A 22,460-nucleotide genomic window follows, 5' to 3' on the forward strand; every position below is an offset into this window, starting at 1 on the left:
GCTGTTGCAGTGGTTTTTTTAAAAAAATAAAATGAATTTGATATTCATGTGGAATAAAAGCATGTGAAAATGTTCAGGGAAACTGGAAAATAGTAGTAATGATGGAGAATAACCTTTTCACAAATTAAAATATATTATGAAGCCATAGTAGTTAAAACACTAAGTTTTTAGAGAAGGAATAGACAGAATAAAGAATTTAGAAACAGGCCCAAATATATATGGACATTTAGTATCTAAACAAAGTGGCTTTCAGATCATGAGGGGCAAAAGGGATTCAATAAAAGCTATTGGGACAGCAGGCTAGTTAAAACATATCCTTCTTTACACATACTGATAACAAACATGAAATAACTGTATCTCGTTTTCTTGAATACCTTTATTATTTCACAAGCACTTTTTTGTTTTCTACATAATTGTTTGATAATAGTTAATTGACAGTTAGCACTTTTTTCCCTTTTTATTCTATTAGATATTGAAAAAGTACTTGCTTGTCTGCAGAAAGCAGAAGACTATATGAAAACAACGTCCAACTTCAGTGGAAAGGTAGCACCACATATACTTACTATACTGTGGTGGTTTTATTTATTTAAATTTTCAGAATTTAAATATTCATTAAAAGATCAATACATGTAAATTTTTTCTTGTAGTTTGGAAATTTGACATCTGTGATATATGTATACTAGGGTTTTGTTTCGTTTTTTAATTGCTGTTGGTTTATAATTTTTGTTTTGCTTTTTGCCTTTTGTGAAAAGTATGAGGTCAAGTCAACATGAGCACTCGAAAAAAGTTGAGGAATTTGAAAAATTTTTTTCTTAAATAGTTTTTAGATAAAGAAGCACATTTCAATTCACCAGAAATTTGGTGATTTATATTCTTCTAATAGTTAAACATCCTTTGAATTACCGTATATTTTATGAGTGTTTTCCTTCCCTATTCAAAGTATAACTTTACTTACAAAAAAAGGTTCAGAAAACGTTCTTATTAATTATAAAATTATAGCTAAATTCAGTCCAAATATACCTGCCCAGTTTTTAAAATGAATTAAAATCTCCTACCAACAAGCTGAACTTAAGAGTTTTTCTGCTGGAAGTACTTTTGGCTTTTTAAAGTTGCACAACATCTAAAAATGGAAAGAAAAAAGCAAATTGCACATGTATAATCCCACCATTTTATCAAATCACTAGTTTTCATTTTCTTTGTTCCCTGTTTTTTCTTGTCCATGTGAATAAACTGGTATTTTCTAATAATACTTTGAGTCTAAAAAACACCATTTTGAGACGTGATACAATCAGTGGACAAATGCAGTCAATAATGTATGACCGGAATAATTTTATAAGTTGAATTAATGTCAGTCATGGAAAGTAAATCTTTGTTAATTATGATAGAAATGAGTTTTAATGTTGGATTTTTATAGGGGTATATCATTCAGAAAAGAGAAATGAAACCAAGCCTGGAAGTAGATAAACCAACCGAAGACATACTCACGTAAGCATGTAGGCATGGGTCAGTTTGCTTTGGATGTTTATTAATGTCCTTGAATGTGATATAATAAATATGTTTTACAGGTATGAGGAATTTCATCCTTTCTTGTTTTCTCAACATTCACAATGTCCATATATAGAATTTGAATCATTTGACAAGGTGCGTTTTCAGATTCTATTTTTTGACCAGTAGCATGATATGAGTCATTAAATTAATAACTTGCTTTGATTGAGAAATTGAAAATAATTTTGCTTTACAATCACTATAAATCTGGACATTACAGAATAGTGCAGGCATAGATACAAACTGTTAGAAACATTTTTTGCTACTTTATTTCAAGGTGAACGATCAAAGATTTAAACATAATTTGATTCTTGATTGTTCAGCTATGTAATACATTTACTGGAAATCTGTTCAAGTTCTTTGAGTGGTGGTATAAACAAAATGGACTCTAAAATTCTGTGCAAGTTGAAATAGAGACCATAGTTTTTTTCATCTAGTTACCGTTTTGTTTTTTGTTTGTTTGTTTGTTTTTAATAAGGCCGTGGATGAATTTTATTCCAAGATAGAAGGTCAGAAAATAGATTTAAAAGCTTTACAACAGGTATGGTATTATGAAAAACGTTTATATTAAGCCATCTAGTTTTGTATGGTTTGCTGGGTAAATGATGCTTTGGTATAGGAATGGGCAGACTCAGAAGCGTATGGGAACAGCCCCATCTCTTGGTTTATTGATGAATGTCCAGGAGAGGTCTCACTGTTGAAAAGTATACCCTCATTTGTTCCGGTATTCTTTAAATGGAAAATGCAGTAGGAAGGTGAGGCCTGTTTATATTACGCCCTAATATGGTTTGCTTTATTATAGCAACCCAAAGCTTCTTAAACTTTGCTGTTAAGGGAATACTGTCCTCAGGAGATGTTAAATAGGCCAAAGGAGAGGAAATAGTTCTTTCTGTGTACAAATCAAGTGGACTTTTAAACTAGGCCTTTAATATGCTTTGTGTATCATGACTCCACAAGGAGATTTCAATATGCTGTGTTTTCCCAGAACATTTAACTATGTTTTTGGAACGTTCGCTGCAGAACAATTTTATTTATTTATTTATTTATATTTATTTATTAGTTTCAGGGGTATAAAACAATGTAATGGACATTTATCATTTATATCCCTCACACAGTGATAACCCCCCTCCCCCCTTCCACTGTCTCTATTCCTAATGCTGTACTCCACTTGTAACTCTGTGTGTATGTGTGTGTGTGTGTGTGTATACACACACATATATATATCAAATTGTAGTTGACATTCGTTATTGTTCAGCTTCAGCTTCAGGTGTACAGTGCAGAACAGTTTTAGAAATTGGTCACAATAACTCTAGATTTGAAGAGGTTGGGGTTACTCAAAGATATTAATAGAGTCTTAAAATGTGGTACAAGATTTGAAATTGTGTGAATCTCTGTATCCTCCCCTCACCTCAGTTTGTAAAAAATTAATTAACAAAAGTACAATTTCAAAGCAGCTGGGTCAAACAAATTCAGTAGTGCGATTGCCACATGGTGACAGCACTTCAGCTAGTAAATATATTTAGCAGGGACACTGCACCCATGTTTTTTATGTACATTAGAATACCAGGAATGATTTTAGTAATAATTTTGCATTCTTTTAATAGTCACCATTCTTATAATTTAAATATTTTAATACTACATTCCTTAATTGGTAATGGTGTTACCAGTGTTAGAAAATTTGGCCCAAAATCAGCAACTTTGAAATGTAAATTATATATGATAAAATGATATATAGAAGGTCAAATAACTACCATGAGGCTTTGTGTTGTTAATTTAAGAGAAAGAATAATCAGTAAAATACTAGAAATAATGCTAAGAAAATTCAAGGCAGCAGTAAAATAAAAAGAAGCTATTTTAGTAATTTATGCTAAGAATACATTCCTCCAAACTTTACTTTTATGCCATAGGAAAAAAATGTCTTGAATTCTACCTTCTTGAATAATGCAAGAGCTTTAAGTACACATCTTACATACAGTGTAACCTGTAATCAAAATACCTTCCTATATAGGGAATGGGAGGTGGTTGGACAGGAGAGGTAATTTCGGAGCACGGAACACTTTGGGGTAGGATGGACCTGGGGAGGTGGACTCTGGGCAACTTTAGCTCCAAGGTAGCCACATTGAGGGGGCAGAAGAGGGGGATGGGATAGTGAGTTTCAGCAGGTAAGAGAGAAATGGTGCTGGAAGTAGATGAAATCTAATTTTTTAAAAATCTGTTTTGTTAACAAAAGGAAAAACAAGCATTGAAGAAATTAGATAATGTTCGAAAGGATCACGAAAACAGATTAGAAGCTCTTCAACAGGCTCAGGTATTGTGTTTGGATTTTTCAGATGCTTTTTTAAAAATGGTAACTTCAACTGACATTGTAGTAAATGTTTTTGGTTTATTTCTTAAGGAAATAGATAAACTTAAAGGAGAGCTCATAGAAATGAACCTGCAAATAGTTGACAGAGCCATTCAGGTTGTTCGAAGTGCTTTAGCCAACCAGATAGACTGGACAGAAATTGGGTTAATTGTGAAAGAAGCCCAAACTCAAGGAGATCCCGTTGCAAATGCTATCAAAGAATTAAAATTACAAACAAATCATGTTACAATGCTGCTAAGGTAAGTTTGATTCTTAGTTAAGCAGTTAAACGCTTATTTTTATTTTGTTATGTAATTGCTGTATTCATTTAAAAAAATTTTCTCTTTTATTGGGAAATTTATACTCAACAATACAGAAAAAATTAATGTACAGTAAAATAATACTATTTAAATACTGTAATCCATTTATGATTTCATTGAGAAAAAAATGAAAATGAAAAAGTGATGTCGGGAGCATTTGAGATGTTGCTCCCCAGACTCAAATAAACTCTTATAAAATTTAAAAAAAAAAAAAAAAGTGATGTCATTGACATTAGTGAAATACTATTGAATATTTTTAATAGAAATCCATACTTGTTATCAGAGGATGAAGATGACGATGTTGATGGTGACATCAATGTTGAGAAAATTGAAACTGAACCACCAAAAGGAAAAAAGAAAAAGCAAAAGAATAAACAGCTGCAGAAGCCTCAGAAAAATAGGCCATTACTTGTTGATGTTGATCTCAGCTTATCAGCATATGCCAATGCCAAAAAGTAAGTCTTAAACTTAAGTAAAAATTTTAGGTAAAATGTTATCTGCTATAACTCAGGGTGTTAAGAATAAGAAAAAAAATCATTATTTTGTCTTTATATACTTTGGGGTGAAAATACTTTTGGGGGGGGTGTTTTTTAAAATTATATTGTAAGAAAGGATACAGAAATTCCTGTTTCTCAAAATAGTAATTCTGGGAATTTCAAATAGCAAATTCTTTTTTAAAATCTCATTTTGTGCATCCTACAACTTTGTTTTCATATAGAACATAGAAAAAAAAAGTTGCATAACGCACAAAACTGTTCTGTATGACTTGAGAGTCTATAAAATTAGAAATACCAAATAGAAAACTAAAGAATAGACATTTTACTCAAAATTTAAGAGAATTAACGTTTTTCTAGGTATTATGATCACAAGAGATACGCTGCTAAGAAAACACAAAAAACTGTTGAAGCTGCCGAGAAGGTACTTAGTATTTTTTAGAGTGAATGTTAATTGTTGTTATCTAATTTAATGGCCTTAATTATTTCTTCTGTTTAAGTTAGATTTTCTAATTCAGAAATATTTAAACTTAATTTTGCTTTAAATGTATTTCCAGTGTTTATTTTCTGCCCCAAACCTGTGCCTCGCTGGTCTTCCCCATCTCAGTAAATAGCACCTTCATTTTTTCCCTTTGCTTGGATTAAAGATGGTGGAGTCATCCTGGACTCTTCTCTCATAAACCATATCCAACCCTTCAGCAGATCCTTGTGGCTTTTCCTTTAGAGTGGAACCATAATCTGGCCACTTCTCATTAGCCCAGGTCTCCACCATCTGTGTTCTCAAGGACTGTAACAGTAGCCTCTTAATGGCTACTCTTTCCCCACTGCAGTCTGCTCTTCACACAGCAGCCCTAGTGATCCTTTTAAATAAAAAAATGAAGTCATTTCTCTGTGTTCAAAATCTTCCATGAGCTTCCCATGTTACTCAAGACAATCCAAAGCCCGTACCCTGGTCTCCAAGGTTCTACATAATCTGCTTCCTTCTGATCTCATCCCCTGCACTCCTCATGGTACACTCTTTCAGCTACACTGGCATAGTAGCTGTTCCTGGAACAGCAATCCATGCTGCCTTCTCAGGGCCTTTGCACTTGCTGCTCTTTCTACCAAGACCTCTCTTCCCTCACAATTTCCATGGTTTGATCCCTCCTTCATTCACATGTCCACTTACATGACACTTCTTCAGAGAGGCCTTTCTTGACCACTCTTAGTACTAAAAAGAGTAGGACATTCCATCACTCCCTCTTTACTCTGCTTCATTTATCTTCTTAAAAAACAATGCTCCCTACGTGCATTTTTCTGTCTTCCCTCTAGAATGTAGATGGCATGAAAGTAGGATCTTTGTCTGTTTGGTTCATTGCTGTGTCCCAGCCCCTAGGAAATTGCCTAGAACATGGTCACATGAATGTCTGTTAAATGAGTAGCCCTCATGACTTAGCCCTCTGTCTACCTCTCCAACCTCGTTTCTTGACATTTTACCCTGTGATCACTACTTGCTGGTCATGCTGGTCTTTTCTTTCTGCTTACGGTGCTCTTCTTTCTATTCTTTGCCTCCATAATTCCTTCAGTCCTTCGGGCTTCAGCCTGTATGCCGTTTCCTCAGAAATACCTTCTTTGGCCATAATCAGTTACAGATTAGGTTCCCTTGCTATACTCCATAGCACTTGTAGAAACACTCACCAAATGATACTTGAATAATTTGTATTTTATATTTGTTTCTTCCAGACCCCAGTGGGGTTGGAACTTTTTCTCTTGCTTCCTGTTGTGTCCCCTGCACCATTGTTGTGCCCAGAACCTATTTTTTGTAGGCATTTAGTATCTGGTAAATGAATGATAGTTTTTTTAATTCGTAGGTCTTGAGCAGATATTTGTATACAGTAAATCTTTGATTTAAATTATTTTCATATTTAAGGCAAAAATCTTTTCATTTCTTCATTACTTTCATGAGTGTATGGTGTGTGTGTAGATAATGCCATTTTGTGATATTTAAAAAATTATTTCTTGCCCTATCATTTAGTTGGTGTTATTTAGATACATTCTTGACAGATTATTTAAAAACGCTTTTCTTATAAATAGGCATTCAAATCAGCGGAAAAGAAAACGAAGCAAACCTTAAAAGAAGTTCAAACGGTTACCTCTATTCAAAAAGCAAGAAAAGTATATTGGTAAGTGTTCCACCTTTTTTAAATACAGTTTTTGTTTTTATCAAAATTATACAGACATTATTTAGAAAAATCAAGCAGTTCTACAAAGCTTGTTACAAAAACTAATAGCCTTGCAATTTTTTACCCCTACTCCTGCTACCTTCTTGCCCAAAGAAACTCCGTTTTTACTTTTAGCTGATTCTTTTAGCATATACCTCCATTTCTCTAAGTAATGTGGTTGTATTGCTGCTTCTTAATTTTTCTATTTTACACTCTATTAATGATTTCCCACTATGAAAGATGAAAATTTTACTCTTTCCACTTGTGCTCCATTATATACACAAACACACCCCAGCCTTCCAGTATAGTTAAACAGCATAATTCATGGATGTTTAAACTGTAGTCACAGCTGAGACACACAGTTATTGTTCTGGGCTTTTTCTCTGCCCAGCTTTTTGTGTTCCCTGAAGTTGTCTTGTTTCATTTGCTTTCTTTTTATTGTTGTTCTTATTATTAATTACACCTCTACTCTTCCAAGTGTGTTCAAACAAAATGAAATTCTATTAGTATCATCTTGCAGAAGTCTTTCCTGGAGCTTTTTGACCTTTATTCTAGATTGGTTACTCTAAGCATCTTTAGATGCCCTTGTATTGTTATCCTGGATGTTCTCTTTATCCCTGTCTGTGTTAGATTAATACACCGTGTTAGAGGGATGTTCTCTTTATCCCTGTCCTGGATCTTGTACTTCCTTTTTCTTTGTTGATGGAGTTATGTGCTCTAGAAGCTTAATGAGAAGGGACATATGGGAGATAAAGTTTTTGAGTGTATTCAGTGTATTAAAAAATGAGTTTAATCTTAATAGTTTGGTTGGGTATAGAATTTGAGAATTGTTTCAAATTATGTTTTTCTCAGACTTTTAAAAGTATTGTCCATTGTATTAATTTCCAGATTTGATCTTGAGAAGTATGATATCATTTTAATAGCTGATATTTTATGGGAAACTTGTTTTTGCCTTTCTGTGAGCTTGTGGATATACATATATATATATATTTTTTTTTTCTTTTTTTTTTTTTTTCTCCTCTCACTTTTCCAGAATTTCACAATGATGTAGGTCAGTGAGGATGTTTTTTTATCCATTATGCTGGATACTTTGTGGGCCTTTTTAATTTGGAAATTTTCAGTTCTGAGAAATTTTCTTGAAATATTTCTTAGAAAACTGCTTGCCCTTGGATTTTTTTTTCTTTTTCATTTTCTTTCTTCCTAGAAGTCTTATTTTTTAAATATAGCAGCCTCTGGACAGTCCTCCAATTTTCTTGCATTTTCTGTTTTTCATCTCCTTATCTTTTTTTGTTGTATTCTGAAGGATTTCCTCAACTTTATCTTTTAATCTTGCCACTGAATTTTTTTTTTATTTTTTACTTCTTATATCATGTTTTTAATTTTAAGTTGTTTATGGTTCTTTGAATGTTACTTTTTAAAAATTTCCTGCTCTACTTTCTTTGTACTGAGAATAGTTTGGGTATATTAAATTTTATTTAGACTCCTTCTGGTCTCTCTCTTCTCCGAGGTTTTTTTTTCTTTTTTTTTTTTTTTTTTTTTTTCTGTTTGTTGGTTTTGTCTCTAGCTTTCATGTTAGAGACTTTGTTAATATTTAGTGATCCTTGATTGTCTATTCACATTTTATAATAGAGCATTAAAAAGTTGATTGGAAGTTCTCTGTGGGTGCTTATAAAATTATCTGTGTGAGCCATTTTGTGTGGAACTCTTGATATCTTTAGCTTTTTTAGCTGAAGAGCTGGTCTCATTTCCTAGAAAAGGTTATTTTCCTCTCCTCCTTGTAAAGTGAAGATCTGGTCGTCCAGCATTTTGGAACTAATGGGCTGGGGAGTCGCAGTGTCCAGTATTTCATACGTTTACTTGATTGCTCTGTTTTACATATGTTATCCCTACTTATAGCTGTGCCACATTTCCCCAACCCCATTGATTCCCTTTGTACCTTTTCTAGAGAATTAACTTCTGGCCTTTTGTCAGGCTGTGGAACATGCAGTTACTGCCATGTTCAGAGTTGAAAAGATGTTGGGAAGTAACTTCTTCTCATTAGACTTTCAGCCAGTCCTAGTTTTAACCCCATCTTAAACCCTATCTCTAGCAGTACTTTGTGCTGTTACTTTTTAGCCTTCTGTGGATTACATAGTGTGAATTGATTTATTTCTTGGCTTTTTCCACTGTCAGCTCAGGAGCCAGCTTCTTGACTATGATCCCTCATTTATTTTCCAGGTTTCACAATGTGGTTGTGATAGTCTCCTCCCAAACCCCTCTGACATCTCTATTGATGAATAGGATTGACCTGTAATTTGCATTTCTCGTAATGTTCATGTTCAGTGTTGGTATCAGGGTTATATTATCTCCTAAGAGAAATTGGGAAGTGTTCCTTTATCAATTGTTCTTAAATGTCTCGTGGAATTGGCCTGTGAAGCTGAGTAGTCCTGGAGTTTTCTTTATGGGCAAGTTTTTTATTATCGATTCAAATTCTTTAGTAGATATATAATGGCTACTCAGATTTTCTATTTTTGGTTAGCAGTTTTTTTCTAAGACTTTATCTGTTTTGTCTAAAGTTTGAAACATATTGCAAAAAAGTTTATAATATTCCACTTAACTTTTAATATCCCCTAGGATATTTATTGACATCTCCATTTCATTCATGGTAATTGCTATTTGTACCTTCTCTTTTTCTTGAGTGGTCTGACCAGAGGATTTTCAGTTGTATTAATATCTTTAAAGAACCAGTTTTTGACTATTGATCTCTATTGTATATGTGCTCTGTATTTTATTGTTTTTTTTCATCCTTTTACTTTTCTTTGAGATTCACTTGTAGTTCCCTTTCTGATTTCTTCAGTTGGAAGCTTAGTACCTTGATATTTTTTTCCAGCCTTTTTTCTAATGTATATTTAAGGAAATAAGTTTCCCTGTAAGCCTGGTTTTGACTTCATCTAAAAAGCTTTGTTATATACTATTTTAATTATTTTTCACATCAAAATATATTCTAATTTTCATTTTGATTTCTTCACTTATGCATTATTTAGAAATATATTTATTAATTTCCAAATATATGGGGCTTTTTTGGTTATTTTTTTGTTACTGATTTCTAGCTTAATTTGCATAATGGTCATTGATGGTGTTCTGAATTAGCTCAATCCTTTGACGTTTGTTGGTTAACTTGCTTTATGGCCCAGCATATTTATTGTCAGCTTCATTTATAAATGTTTCAGATAGAATTGAAAAGAGTGTCTATTCTACAGTTGAGTGCATTTCTCTAAATATCAACCATGGTCGTACTTATTAACCATGTTGTTGAAATCTTTGATATCTTTACTAATTTAATTTCTCTTTTAATAATTGTTTTCTCAGTTATTGAGAGAGGTATGTTAAATATCACACAATTATGGATTTGTCTATTTCTCCTTTTATTTCTGCCAGTTTTTGCTTTCTATATATGAGGCTATGTAATTAGATGATACAAGTTAGAATTGTTATATCTTCCTAGTGAATTGAGCCTTTTATTAACTTTAATGAAATGCCTTTTAACTTATTTTTTCGTTCTGTGTGAGATACTAAAACTACATCAGCTTTCTTTTGGTTGCTGTTCGTGTGGTATATCTTTTTCTTCTCATTATATTTCAACCTTTTTATCTCCTTATGTTTTAAAGGAGTATTCATACATTCTTGTTTTCCAGTCTGACAGTCTTTGCATTTTACCTGGAGAATTGACTACATTTATACTTAATGTAATTTCTGATATATTTGGGTTTAAATCTACCCATCTTACTGTTTGCTTTCTGTGTGTCCCACTTGTTCTATGTTCTTTCTTACTGCCTTTTTTTGGGGGGAGTGGATATTGGGGAACAGTGTGCTTCTCCAGGGCCCATCAGCTCCAAGCCATTGTCCTTCAATCTGGTTGCGGCTCAGCTCCAATTCCAGTTGCCGTTTTCAATCTTAGTTGCAGGGGACGCGGCCCACCATCCCATGCGGGAATTGAACTGGCAACCTTGTTGCTGAGAGCTTGTACTCTAACCAACTGAGCCATCCGGCCACCCCTCCAGCAGCTCAGTGGCAGCTCATAGCCTTCAATCTAGTTGTGGAGGGCGCAGCTCACTGGCCCATGTGGGAATCGAACCAGCAACCCTGTTGTTCAGAGCTCGTGCTCTAACCAACTGAGCCATCTGGCCACCTTTATTGCCTTTTTTAAAATTTTTATCTTTGGTGTGTTATACATTCCTTTACTAAGATGATTACAAAATACATCCTTGATTTATCTGTCTCATTTTCTTTGTCCTTGTGGATTTTATATACCTCTTTCCCATTAATAGGGAAGCAGTTAAATAAGTATAGTACATTAATTCACCAATTAGAAAAATATATCTTTAAGTGATAAAAGAAAGCAATATGCAGAACAGTGTGTGTTGTGTTAAAAAAAAGGTTTAAGATAAGCATTTTATTTTAGCTTTTGCATATATAAGTAAACTCTGGAGAGGGATAAACAGGAAGCTAATCACAATGGCTCCCTTTCAGACGTGGTGGTGGGAACTAAAGTGATGCAGGATCTTCACTATACCTTTGTATATAATTTAAAAATTTTTTGAGGGCCGCCCTGGTGGCTCAGGTGGTTGGAGCTCCGTGCTCCTAACTTTGAAGGCTGCCGGTTCAATTCCCACATGGGCAGTGGGCTCTCAACCACAAGGTTGCCAGTTCGACTCCCGCAAGGGATGGTGGGCTGCGCCCCCTGCAACTAACAATGGCATCTAGACCTGGAGCTGAGCTGCGCCCTCCACAACTAAGATTGAAAGGACAACTTGAAGCTGAACAGCACCCTCCACGACTAAGATTGAAAGGACAACAGCTTGACTTGGAAAAAAGTCCCGGAAGTACACACTGTTCCCCAATAAAGTCCTGTTCACCTTCCCCAATAAAATCTTTAAAAAAAGAAAAAAAAATTTTTTTGAGCCATGTATACGAGTATGTATTACTCAGTCAAAAATCAGATTCAAAAATAGGGGTAAAATCCTTTTGCTGTTATATTTTGGGATTTTGGTTTAATCCCTGTGCTCAATCTAACATCTTTAGCCAGAAGTTTTTAAATTGTAGATTAAATCATGAAAACGATTATCTCAGAAGTCATATGTAGTACAGGACATATTTATGTTCATCACTATTGCACATCATTTTCTAAATGTCACACAAATATACACTCATTACTTTTTATTGTGATGGTACATGTTAATCATGAAAACCCAAATTACTTTGTCTCTTGAGAAAAATTAAAATTTTACATTAATGAAGGCAATTTTTGGTCGTCAGCCAAAAAAAATATAAAAGATGTCATATATATAAACATTCAGTTAACTAATGGAGGACAGGGAAAATGTTTCTTTCTTACCAGTGGTTGTCCCAAAACATATCCAGTGCCCCACCGAAAGAAAGTTATACCTAGGGACCGTGTGACATTTTATGCTTTTACTTTGTATAATTCGTTGTTGTAAATATGTAAAACATATTTTTTTAGGTTATCCTTGAGTTTAAGAGGTTATCTACATGAGAGGGAGATAAGGAGAGAACATATTTTTTTAAACATAGAATTTAGTTGCTTTCTTCTCAGACTGTCTTAAGAATGTCCTAGGGCAATTTGAATTATAAGTTTTCAATAAAATTCAACTTGATGCCCTAAGAACAATCAAATTATCAAGCTGTCTAAACCTACACAGGACAGTTTCCTGTTTTGTTTTGTTTTCTTTTTAAAAAAGTGTGTGAATTTAGACAACTATAAAGGAAAAGATATGCTAACTTTTTTCTTTCAATTTGGTAGGTTTGAGAAATTTCTGTGGTTCATTAGCTCAGAGAACTATCTGATTATAGGTGGACGAGATCAGCAACAAAATGAAATAATTGTGAAAAGATACTTGACACCAGGTAAGTAAGATTAAAACTCTAAAGAATTTTCTCTTAAGTAATTGGATCAGTTATCTCAATATTAAGTATAGATTTTCATCTTAAAGTTCTTTTTGACACATTCAATATTAAGTATAGATTTTCGTCTTAAAGTTCTTTTTGACACATTTAATTGGTAGAAAGTGTTTGATGCTTGATGGTTTATGATTTGACACTTAATTCTCATTTTAAGTGAGTATTCCTAAATAGTAATGCTGAATTAATCTGCAGTATTGGACTTTTAATTCTGTACTCTATTAACAAAATAGCTTAAATCTTCCAGAGTCATTGTAGATCAAATTTTTTAAAGCTTAATTTTTAGGTGCTGAAGTTTGCAACCTTTTTTTTTCACATTTAGAAACAGTATTTAAACCCTGTGGTGCAAGGCCTTTTATTAATTTTTATAACCACCTCACAGTGGCTAAAACCTCAGTGTGGGTATCAGAAATCAGTAACCAATATCAGAGCTAATCTGATATGTCCGCTGATATCAACCAGGAAAGAAAGCAACAGGGATCAGGTTACATGGTATCCAGGGCTTGGCCTCTGTCTTCTCTAGCACTGTTCATTGTGAACTGAGCCAGTCAGGGAACAGTATGGGTTTTGTTCTTTGAGTTTCAGATCCCAGATGACGTGTCTACAGCAACAATGGCTGCTCATTTTTCCTATTAGGAACTATGACCTTTGCTTTTCTCTGGCTGAGCATTTACACCTGCATTTATCTGTTTGCTCTTTTGTTCGTTCATTGCTATCACATACTTAGAATGAAACAGGAAGTCCTCATCATGGCTTACAAGACTCCTGGCTTCTTTTCCAGCTGCCTTTATGACCACTCTGCCTTGTCTGGCCTCCTGACTGCTCTTCATACATGTCAAACACCCATAGTCCTCAGGGCCTTTGCACTTGCTGGGATGACTCACCTGCTCCATGTGTCTCTCACCTTCCAGCAGTCTAGCCTAGGCTTGCTCACATGGTACCTCAGCAAGTTTCTAGGGGAGGAAACACACAGGTCTCTCAGGGCCTAGGCTGGGAACTGGCACCTGGTCACATCTGCCACATTCGAGTGGCCAAGGCAGATCACGGGACAGGTCCAGATTCAAGGGATGGGAAAGTGGACTCTACTTCTTGGTGGGAGAAATTTCACCAGCACAGAGCAAAGAGGTGTGAATAGAGGGAGGGAGAGGAATTGTGACCATTTTTGTAATCTACCTTATTAACATTGCCTTCCTATAAGGAGGCCTATGAGAAATCTCCCAGGAGTGGGAGATGGACTTTTTTTTATATGCCTTCTAATCCCTTTAAGATTTTGAACTGATTAAACAAACAAACAAATAAATAAATAAATAATTTTAACTTAAAAACAGGATTTAAAGTTTCATTTCTTGTTTTTAAGGGGACATTTATGTACATGCTGATCTTCATGGAGCTACTAGCTGTGTAATTAAAAATCCAACAGGTAATGTACTTTTCTAGTATTCAGAACTTTAATTCCTTTCTTTAAAATATTTTAGTATAAGGCAAAGATTGTCAATAGAGATAAAGAACACTTTGTAATGATAAAAGGGTGAATCCATCAATAAGATAAAACAGTTATAAACACATGCACCTAACAACAGAGCCCTAGAATACATGAAGCAAAATCTGACAGAATTGAAGGGAGAAATAGGTAATTCAACAATAATAGTTAAGACTTCAATACCTAACTTTCAGTCTGGATAGAATAACTAGATATAAGATCAATAAGGAAACAGAAGATTTGAAGAACACTGTAAGTTAACTAGATCTAACACATATCTCTAGTACGTTCCACCTAACAACAGTAGATTCTCATTCATTCTTCTCAAATGTACATGGAATATTCTCCAGGACAGACCATATGATAGTCTATAAATCACGTCTCAGTAAACTTAAAACTGTTGAAATCACACCAAGTAAGTTTCTGACCATAATGGAAGTTAGAAACCACTAATAGGAGAACATTTGGAAACTTCGCAAATATATGGAAATTAAACAACACTCATAAATAATGGGTCAAAGGGGAAATCACAGGGGGTGTTAGAAAATACTTTGAGATGAACAAAATGAAAATGTGTCAACTTATGAGAAGCAGCATAAGCAGTGCTTAAAGAGAAATTTATGGCAGTGACGCCTATAATAAAAAAGGTAAGATCTCAGGTCAATAACACGGTTGTGCACATGAAGATCTAGGAAAAGAAAAGCAAATAACCCTTAGTAAGGAAAGGAAGGAAGTGATAGAGTGGGAATAAATGGAACAATAGAAAAACAGTAGAGAAAAATGAGTAGAAACAAAGTTCGTTCTTTGAAAAGATCCACACAATTGATAAACCTGTAGCTAGACTGACCAAAAAAATGAGAGAAGATTCTAATTCCTAAAATCAGGAACAAAAGAGGGGACATTTCTATCAACTTCACAGAAATCGAAAGGATTATGAGGGAACTGTACAGTTGTATAGCAACAAATTAGAGAACCTAGAGGAAATGGGCAAATTCCTAGAAAAACACAAACTAACAAAATAACCCAAGGTGAAATAGAAAATCAAAACAAACCAATAACAAGTAGAGATTGAATTAATAATAAGAAAAGCCTACATACAAGAGAAATCTCAGGCCCACATGGCTTCCCTGGTTACGTCTACCAAACTTTTAAAGAAGATTGAGTACCAATGGTTCACAAACTCTTCCAGAAGAAATGGAAATGCTTTCTAACTCTTCTGTAAGGCTGTTTTACCCTGTCAAACTAGACACAGACATCACAAGAAAAGGAAGCTATAGACTGATAGCACTTATGTTGTATTTCTAAATACTAGCAATCAGCAATACTAAAAGAAAGTTAAAACCACCCACTTGTAATAGCATTAAAAAGAATAAAATACTTAGTAAATTTACTAAAGAAATACAAGACATACACCTGAAACAACAAAAAAATCATTGAAAGAAGTTAAAGAAGACCTACATAATTGGAAAGAAGTATTTATGGATTGGAAGTGTTAATATTGTTCTAATGGCAATTCTTCCAATATTAATCTACAAATTCAGTGCGATCCCTCTCAGAATTCCAACTGTCTTTTTTTGGCAGATGGACAAGCTGATCCCAAAATTCATATGGAAATGCAAAGGACCCAAATTAGCCAAATCATTCTTGAAAATGAAGAATAAAATTGGAGTACTCACACTTCCTGATTCAAAACCTACAAAGCAACAGTAATCAAAGGAGTGTGGTATTGGCATGAGGAGGGACAGATAAATCAATGAAGAGACTTAAGATTCCTTGTTTATGGTCAGTTGATTTTCAACAATGGAGAGACAGAATGGTCTTGGGACCACTAATATCTATGGACAAAAGAATGAATTTAGATCCCCTTCTGCATACCATTTATAAAAATTAAATGCATCAAAGACCTAAACTTAAGAGCTAAAACTGTAAAACGGTTAGAAGAAAATAAGGCATAATCTTGCATTAGGAAGTTACTGCTTAGATGACACAAAAAGCATAAGCCACCAAAGAAAAAACACATGAAATGGACTTAATTGAAATAAAAAAACTTTAATTCAAAGGACACTATCAAGAAAGTAAAAGAGATAACTCACAGAATGGGAGAAAATATTTGCAAATCATTTATCTGGTAAAGGACCAGCATCCAAAGAACCATTTAAGATTCAATGATAGACAGAAAAACCAATTTAAAAATGAGCAGTAGATTCAAATAGACATTTCTCCAAAGATATATAAATGGCTAACAAGCACATAAGATACTCGGCATCATTCATCATTAGGGAAATGCAAATCAAAACCATAATGAGATACCACTTCACACCCACTAGAATGGTTACAATGGGAAAATGAAAAGCATGATTACAATACAAAAGCAGACAATAACAAGTGTTGGTGAGGATGTGGAGAGATTGAAACTCTTACACACTGTTGGTGGGAATGGAAAATGATCGAGATGCTACAGAAAATAGTTTAGCTGTTCCCCAAAACGTTAAACATAGAATTTACCAATTGCACTTCAAGGTATATAACCAAGATAATTGAAAACATGTCCACACAAAATTGTTTGCAAATATTCATAGCAGCATTATTTATAATAGCCAAGAAATGGAAACAACCTATATGTCCATCAATGGTTGAGTAGATAAAATGTGGTGTATCCGTAGTGGAATATTATTCAGATTTAAAAAGAAACAAAGTGCTGAAACATGCTCTAACATGGATGAACCTTGAAAACATGCTAAGTGAAAGAAGCCAGACACATGAATCCATTTAGAGTTGGGGTTAGGGGCGCCAGACCACCCCACCCCTGTGCAGTTGAAAATCAGTGTATAACTTTTGATTCCCCAAAAACTTAAGTACTAATGGCCTACTGTTGACCTGTAACATAAACCATAGATTAACACCCATTTTATATGCTATATGTATTTGTATATATACTGTACCCTTAACAATAAAGCACACCAGAGAAAAAATGTTATTAAAATCATAAAGAAGAGAAAATACACATACAGTATTGATTGAAAAAAATTTGTGTTCAAAAGTCAGCGGTATATGAAATTCCAAAATCAGCAAATCCATAGAGACAAAGTAGATTAGTGATTGCCAGGGGCAGGAAAAATGGAAAGTGACTTATTTTAATGGATATAGGATTTCTTTTGGGGATGATGAAAATGTTCTGGAATTGATGGTAATGCTTGTATAGCTTTATGAGTCTACTAAAACCCATTGAATTAAAGGGTGAATTTTATGAATTATATTCCAACTTAAAAATATCTGAAATTAACTAGAGCATGTATTAATATGCTCTTCATTTTGATGATTTAAGCAATCTGTAGTAATTCTGGAAGTTTTTAAACTTTAAATAGATTTTTAAAAATTTTCCTTTTTCAAATGAAGTTACAATTATTGATATAAGGGGGATATTTCTTTTCTAACTTGTTTTATTTACTTAGGCCATTTAAAAGCCTCTGTGTAAATACATGTTTAATAAATGTAGTAACTTTTTGTAATACTGAAATAAAACTGTAATATGTATGTAAGATACAGGAAGATGGAATCTGCCAGGCTGTGGTTTTCCTGTCTTGCTCTATAGAAAGGCTGCATGGGTACTGAAGCATTGTAGCGTTGTTGTTCCAGGAGAACCCATTCCCCCTCGGACCTTGACTGAAGCTGGCACAATGGCACTTTGCTACAGTGCTGCCTGGGATGCCCGAATTATCACTAGTGCCTGGTGGGTGTACCATCATCAGGTAATAAGGGCCGTGGTCCTTCTTCTCAATTTATCAAGAGCTACTGTGTACCAAATTGTGAGGGTATAGAATAGAAGTGAATAAGGCTAAGTTCCTACCTTGATGAAGCTGACATTTTGGAGGTGAAGGAAAAATGCATACATAATGTCAGGTAGCAATTGCTATAAAGATTTTTTTAAAGTAGAGTGAGAGAATGATAGGGGCCACCATTTTGAATAAAGTGTCGGGGAAAGACTTTCTGTGAAGGTAAGATTTGAGCAGAAGAGACCTAAATGAAGAGAGAATGATCTCTTCATTTATGGGATTATATGGGATAACGAGTGCCCCAATTATGACTGGCATACTGACCTGAAAGGTCTTTCTCCTATGCGTCTCTGGAATTTCCTGAATTCTCATTGGCCCTTCTAGAAAAGTAGGTATAGCCAGTGGTTTTGTATTCACTTGGTGTTAGTAATTGCCCTCCTTTGTGCTTGATGTTATTTTATTTGATGATGTTTTATTCCATATTTGACTTCACACTGCTATTGAGACAACATTTTCAAGAATTATAATGAAATTTAACTCTGGGTGGTGAACACAAAATGCAGTATATAGATGATGTATTAGAGAATTGTACACTTGAAGCCTATAAAATTTCATTAACCAATGTCACTCCAATAAACTTAATAAAGAAAAAAAAGAAATAGAGATGGCAGGGTGTGCACACATTAGAAATGAGGAGTTACATTGCAGATAAGTTTAACTCTGTAAGAAAAAATTTGTGAGCAATTTAACTTAAACTGTTAAAAGGAAAAACCTGCCCAAAGTTGCAAAGGGCATAAACGTAGCTATATGAGATTGTTATATTTTTCTGTGAAGTACGTATACCCATCTATGTGTACAAAAGAGGAATATAAATTAAAACATTTAAACTAAAAATGAATTATAATAAATGATATACTTTTACAAGGTCTTAAAGCTATACAGCAAGGTAAAAAGAGTTCAGTACCATTATCCTTCTTTAGATTTAGTTTCATTTTATGTTTATATGTATTATTTTCTCCTATGCTGTAATACTGTGATTTTAGGAAATTAATATCACTTCTAAGATTAGATATTTTACCTCAGTCTTGTTATAAAAGTGGCTTTAATTCTTTTACGAATATGTTTTGGGGGTTTCACAGATGTATAAAAATTTTTTAAAGTGTAGAAGTATCTTGCTAACTTCCTATTTTGACAAATTAGAATATATTTGAAAAATTTTGCTATCCTCTTTATTTCCTAAAATGAAAGATTATTTTATTATTTAAAAAAAGACTATCTCAGAAAAGAGTTTTATTTAATAAATATACTTCTAGTAAGTATAGTTTTATGATAAGCTTATTAAACTATTTTATTTTTCTGATACCTCATGTTAGAGGAAACATGTGGACCAGTCCTGGCCCTAGTCCAAGGCATTTGAAAATTATCGATGTAGTGTATCTATCCTCCATTACTTCTTTTCTTTATAACTGCCAAAGGTGTATCTGTCAGTGAAGAAAGCTATCTACCCCTTCAACGTTGAGAATTTTTGCTAAATTAATAAGCTTTTCAGGGCATAGTGCTGTTTACTTGAATATGACTTTACTTTCTCTAGTGAAAATAAAAATATACTTAAGCCAAGAGTATAATGTATTATTGTGCCCCTCAGGTGTCTAAAACAGCACCAACTGGAGAATATTTGACAACAGGAAGCTTCATGATAAGAGGTAATTGTCAGTGGATTATGGAGACGGGTTTGAGGACCATCTATTAATATTCTCAGAACAGACACTAATTATGTTGATTCATATATAAAGTCTGTTCGGAAATAAGGAAAATTTTGCCTTATTTGTCATGACAAATTTTGCATTTGTCATGTCATCTCCACATGTATTTTTATTGATGAGAATGTACTTTTACATAGTTTAAAGGTATAAGGGTAAGAAAGTATAGCACGACCTTTTTTGTAAAAATGGATTATTCAGGGTCTGACTAACCCAAAGGATGAGAGCAAGCCATCATATTTTTTCTTTCTTACTTCCTGTTTCTTACATAATGCCGAATTCTGTAAATAGGAAATGTTCCTTCATGACAAAAACAACAAAACAAATGTGACCGTTGATGTCAGATATCTTGTAAGAATAAAATGAAGAAAACAGATTTTTAAAACATCTATGTACATTGTCTTTTTAGGAAAAAAGAATTTCCTCCCTCCCTCATATCTAATGATGGGGTTTAGCTTCCTGTTTAAGGTACTCTTCATCTTCTTCGTTTTGTTTGTTTGTTTGTTTTTCTGACTTTCGCTAGTCTGACCTGAAGTTCCATCAATGAAAAAGAACTATTTCCACAGGTAGATGAGTCTTGTGTTTGGAGACATCGGGGTGAGCGAAAAGTCAGAGTGCAGGATGAAGACATGGAGACGCTGGCGAGTTGCACAAGTGAACTCATATCAGAAGAAATGGAACAACTAGGTAGTGTATGGATTTTAATAAAGTAGCTTATAGTGTTTTCTGTTGTCTAATTCTGCTTCTAAATTCTTACCTAGAAGATCACGTCTCCTTTGAGATAATTGAAATTTCAAAAAAAAATTTGATATCAGTTTTACTGAACTTTGTTTTGGGAAATGTTAAATATACTTATAATTCTAGTGAATTATAAAAATAATTGGATCCATATCTAATATAGTTAAGTACATGGTTATGTAGTAAAACTTCAGTATTTAATGGGTAATATACAAATGTGTTTAACAGATAGGCTCAGGTATATATGAATGAGCATTTACTTTGGGTTTAGGAATTAGAAGCGATACAAAGATGAATTTCTAACAAGTACAATTTCCTTTATGAGAATTTAGCTTGATTTAATAATATGTTTGCTTCCAATAGAGAGCAACTATGGTTACTGAAATAAATTTACCTACCCACCTGAAGGAACTAGGGAAAATATGCCTTGTAAATTATTCTTTCTGCTAGAATCATTCTTTTTTAGGAGTATTATTGCATTGTTTCATTTACGACTGCTATTGTACTATAGGATTTCTACTTTTTTGAATTTTCACCATGTTCCTGATAGTGTTTAAAGTGCTTTATTTACATTATTTTTTATTGAATTCTCACAACCATCGTTGTCAGATGAGTGGTGGCAAAATCATTTTATAGGTGAGGCAACTAGACCATATTATAACTACTAGACAGTGTTCCTTTTGCAAAAGTGTGAACGCCTCCTGCTGTGTGACAATTATATAACACATATTGTCTCATTTCAATTCTCATGTGCAAATTAGAATAAAAGCAGCAGAATTTATAGAACTACTTCAGTTGTCCTCCTTTTTGGAAATACCTAACAATGACAAGTTCTAGTTTTTATTGTAGAAATGGTTGTGATGGCCAAGAAATGCACTGTAGATTATAGTAAAGGATCTTGGAGGTCATTTATTCTAACCAATTCATGACACAGAATATCCTTTGTCTAAGTTAGAGTACCCTTGGGGCGTGATCAGGCATTCTTCTGGTGATTTTTGGAGACGTGGAGTCAATGAGATATTTTCACAGAGATCACCTAGCTTTCTTGTGGTGGTAGCACCCTGACTTTCCTCACGGTAATTCTACAGACGGGGGTGACACTAGCAGTGAAGAGGAGAAAGAGGAATTACACGAAACTCCTGTGGAAGTGGAACTCGTGACTCAGGTTGATCAGGAGGAGATTACTATTCCGAGTGGTGGAGGTGAGCTAACTGAAGCCCTCATTCAGGAGGAAAGCTCTGAAGATGAGGAAGAATCTGAAGACGTAGTGAAAGATCGGGAACCTGGTGGCGAAATACAGGATGCCGGGGAAGAGACATTAAATTACCCTGATACTACCATTGACTTGTCCCACCTTCAGTCCCAAAGGTAATTTAAAAACCATACTTTTAAGTTTTATTTTGTAAGCAGGGAATGATGAAGAGTTAATCCTTACAAATGTAATACCAAGATTGACCTTAGTACTTTTACCCTTCATCATCCTGGGTCTTCCTATCTTTTCACCATTTGATTTTGGGGTAGATCTCGCTAAAGAAATGCCCAGGACCCAGAGTAGAAAGATACAGAAAATAGAAAAGTGGTCAACCTAGGTCAAAACAGAAACGAGTAAATGGTTGTAAATGCTAATAATATGAAAAGGCAATTCCACCCCAAAAATAAGGTGTTTCAGTCTTTAATGTCTTATTGATCACCAAGTAAGCAATACCGTAGTTATAAAAATATTATCATTGGAGTAGTTAAGAATGGCTTAGGAGTCAGACAGACCAAAAGTGAGTCTCAGGGTGTCTCCTTGGGCAAGTTACTTTATGTCTGAGCTTCAGGTTCCTGCTTGGTGAAAGTGAAGATTA

The 22,460-nt window shown here is 34.1% G+C and overlaps 1 protein-coding gene across 1 annotated transcript in view; it reads left to right on the forward strand.

The window, feature by feature from the left end:
- NEMF (nuclear export mediator factor) overlaps positions 1 to 22,460 on the forward strand; it is a 50,992-nt gene that overhangs the window by 17,478 nt on the left and 11,054 nt on the right. Inside the window, exons 8-23 of the mRNA XM_019735957.3 lie at positions 470 to 543; positions 1,415 to 1,485; positions 1,566 to 1,641; positions 2,024 to 2,086; positions 3,776 to 3,853; positions 3,941 to 4,149; positions 4,473 to 4,664; positions 5,064 to 5,127; positions 6,777 to 6,865; positions 12,705 to 12,808; positions 14,220 to 14,282; positions 17,979 to 18,091; positions 19,761 to 19,818; positions 20,285 to 20,343; positions 20,442 to 20,562; positions 21,702 to 21,981. Coding sequence (XP_019591516.2) covers positions 470 to 543; positions 1,415 to 1,485; positions 1,566 to 1,641; positions 2,024 to 2,086; positions 3,776 to 3,853; positions 3,941 to 4,149; positions 4,473 to 4,664; positions 5,064 to 5,127; positions 6,777 to 6,865; positions 12,705 to 12,808; positions 14,220 to 14,282; positions 17,979 to 18,091; positions 19,761 to 19,818; positions 20,285 to 20,343; positions 20,442 to 20,562; positions 21,702 to 21,981 — 1,714 coding nt within the window. The remainder of the gene's footprint in view (positions 1 to 469; positions 544 to 1,414; positions 1,486 to 1,565; positions 1,642 to 2,023; positions 2,087 to 3,775; positions 3,854 to 3,940; positions 4,150 to 4,472; positions 4,665 to 5,063; positions 5,128 to 6,776; positions 6,866 to 12,704; positions 12,809 to 14,219; positions 14,283 to 17,978; positions 18,092 to 19,760; positions 19,819 to 20,284; positions 20,344 to 20,441; positions 20,563 to 21,701; positions 21,982 to 22,460) is intronic.

The sequence above is a fragment of the Rhinolophus sinicus genome, chromosome 3 (assembly GCF_057876585.1).
Source record: "Rhinolophus sinicus isolate RSI-liver-muscle chromosome 3, RSI-T2T, whole genome shotgun sequence".
NCBI lineage: Eukaryota > Metazoa > Chordata > Mammalia > Chiroptera > Rhinolophidae > Rhinolophus > Rhinolophus sinicus.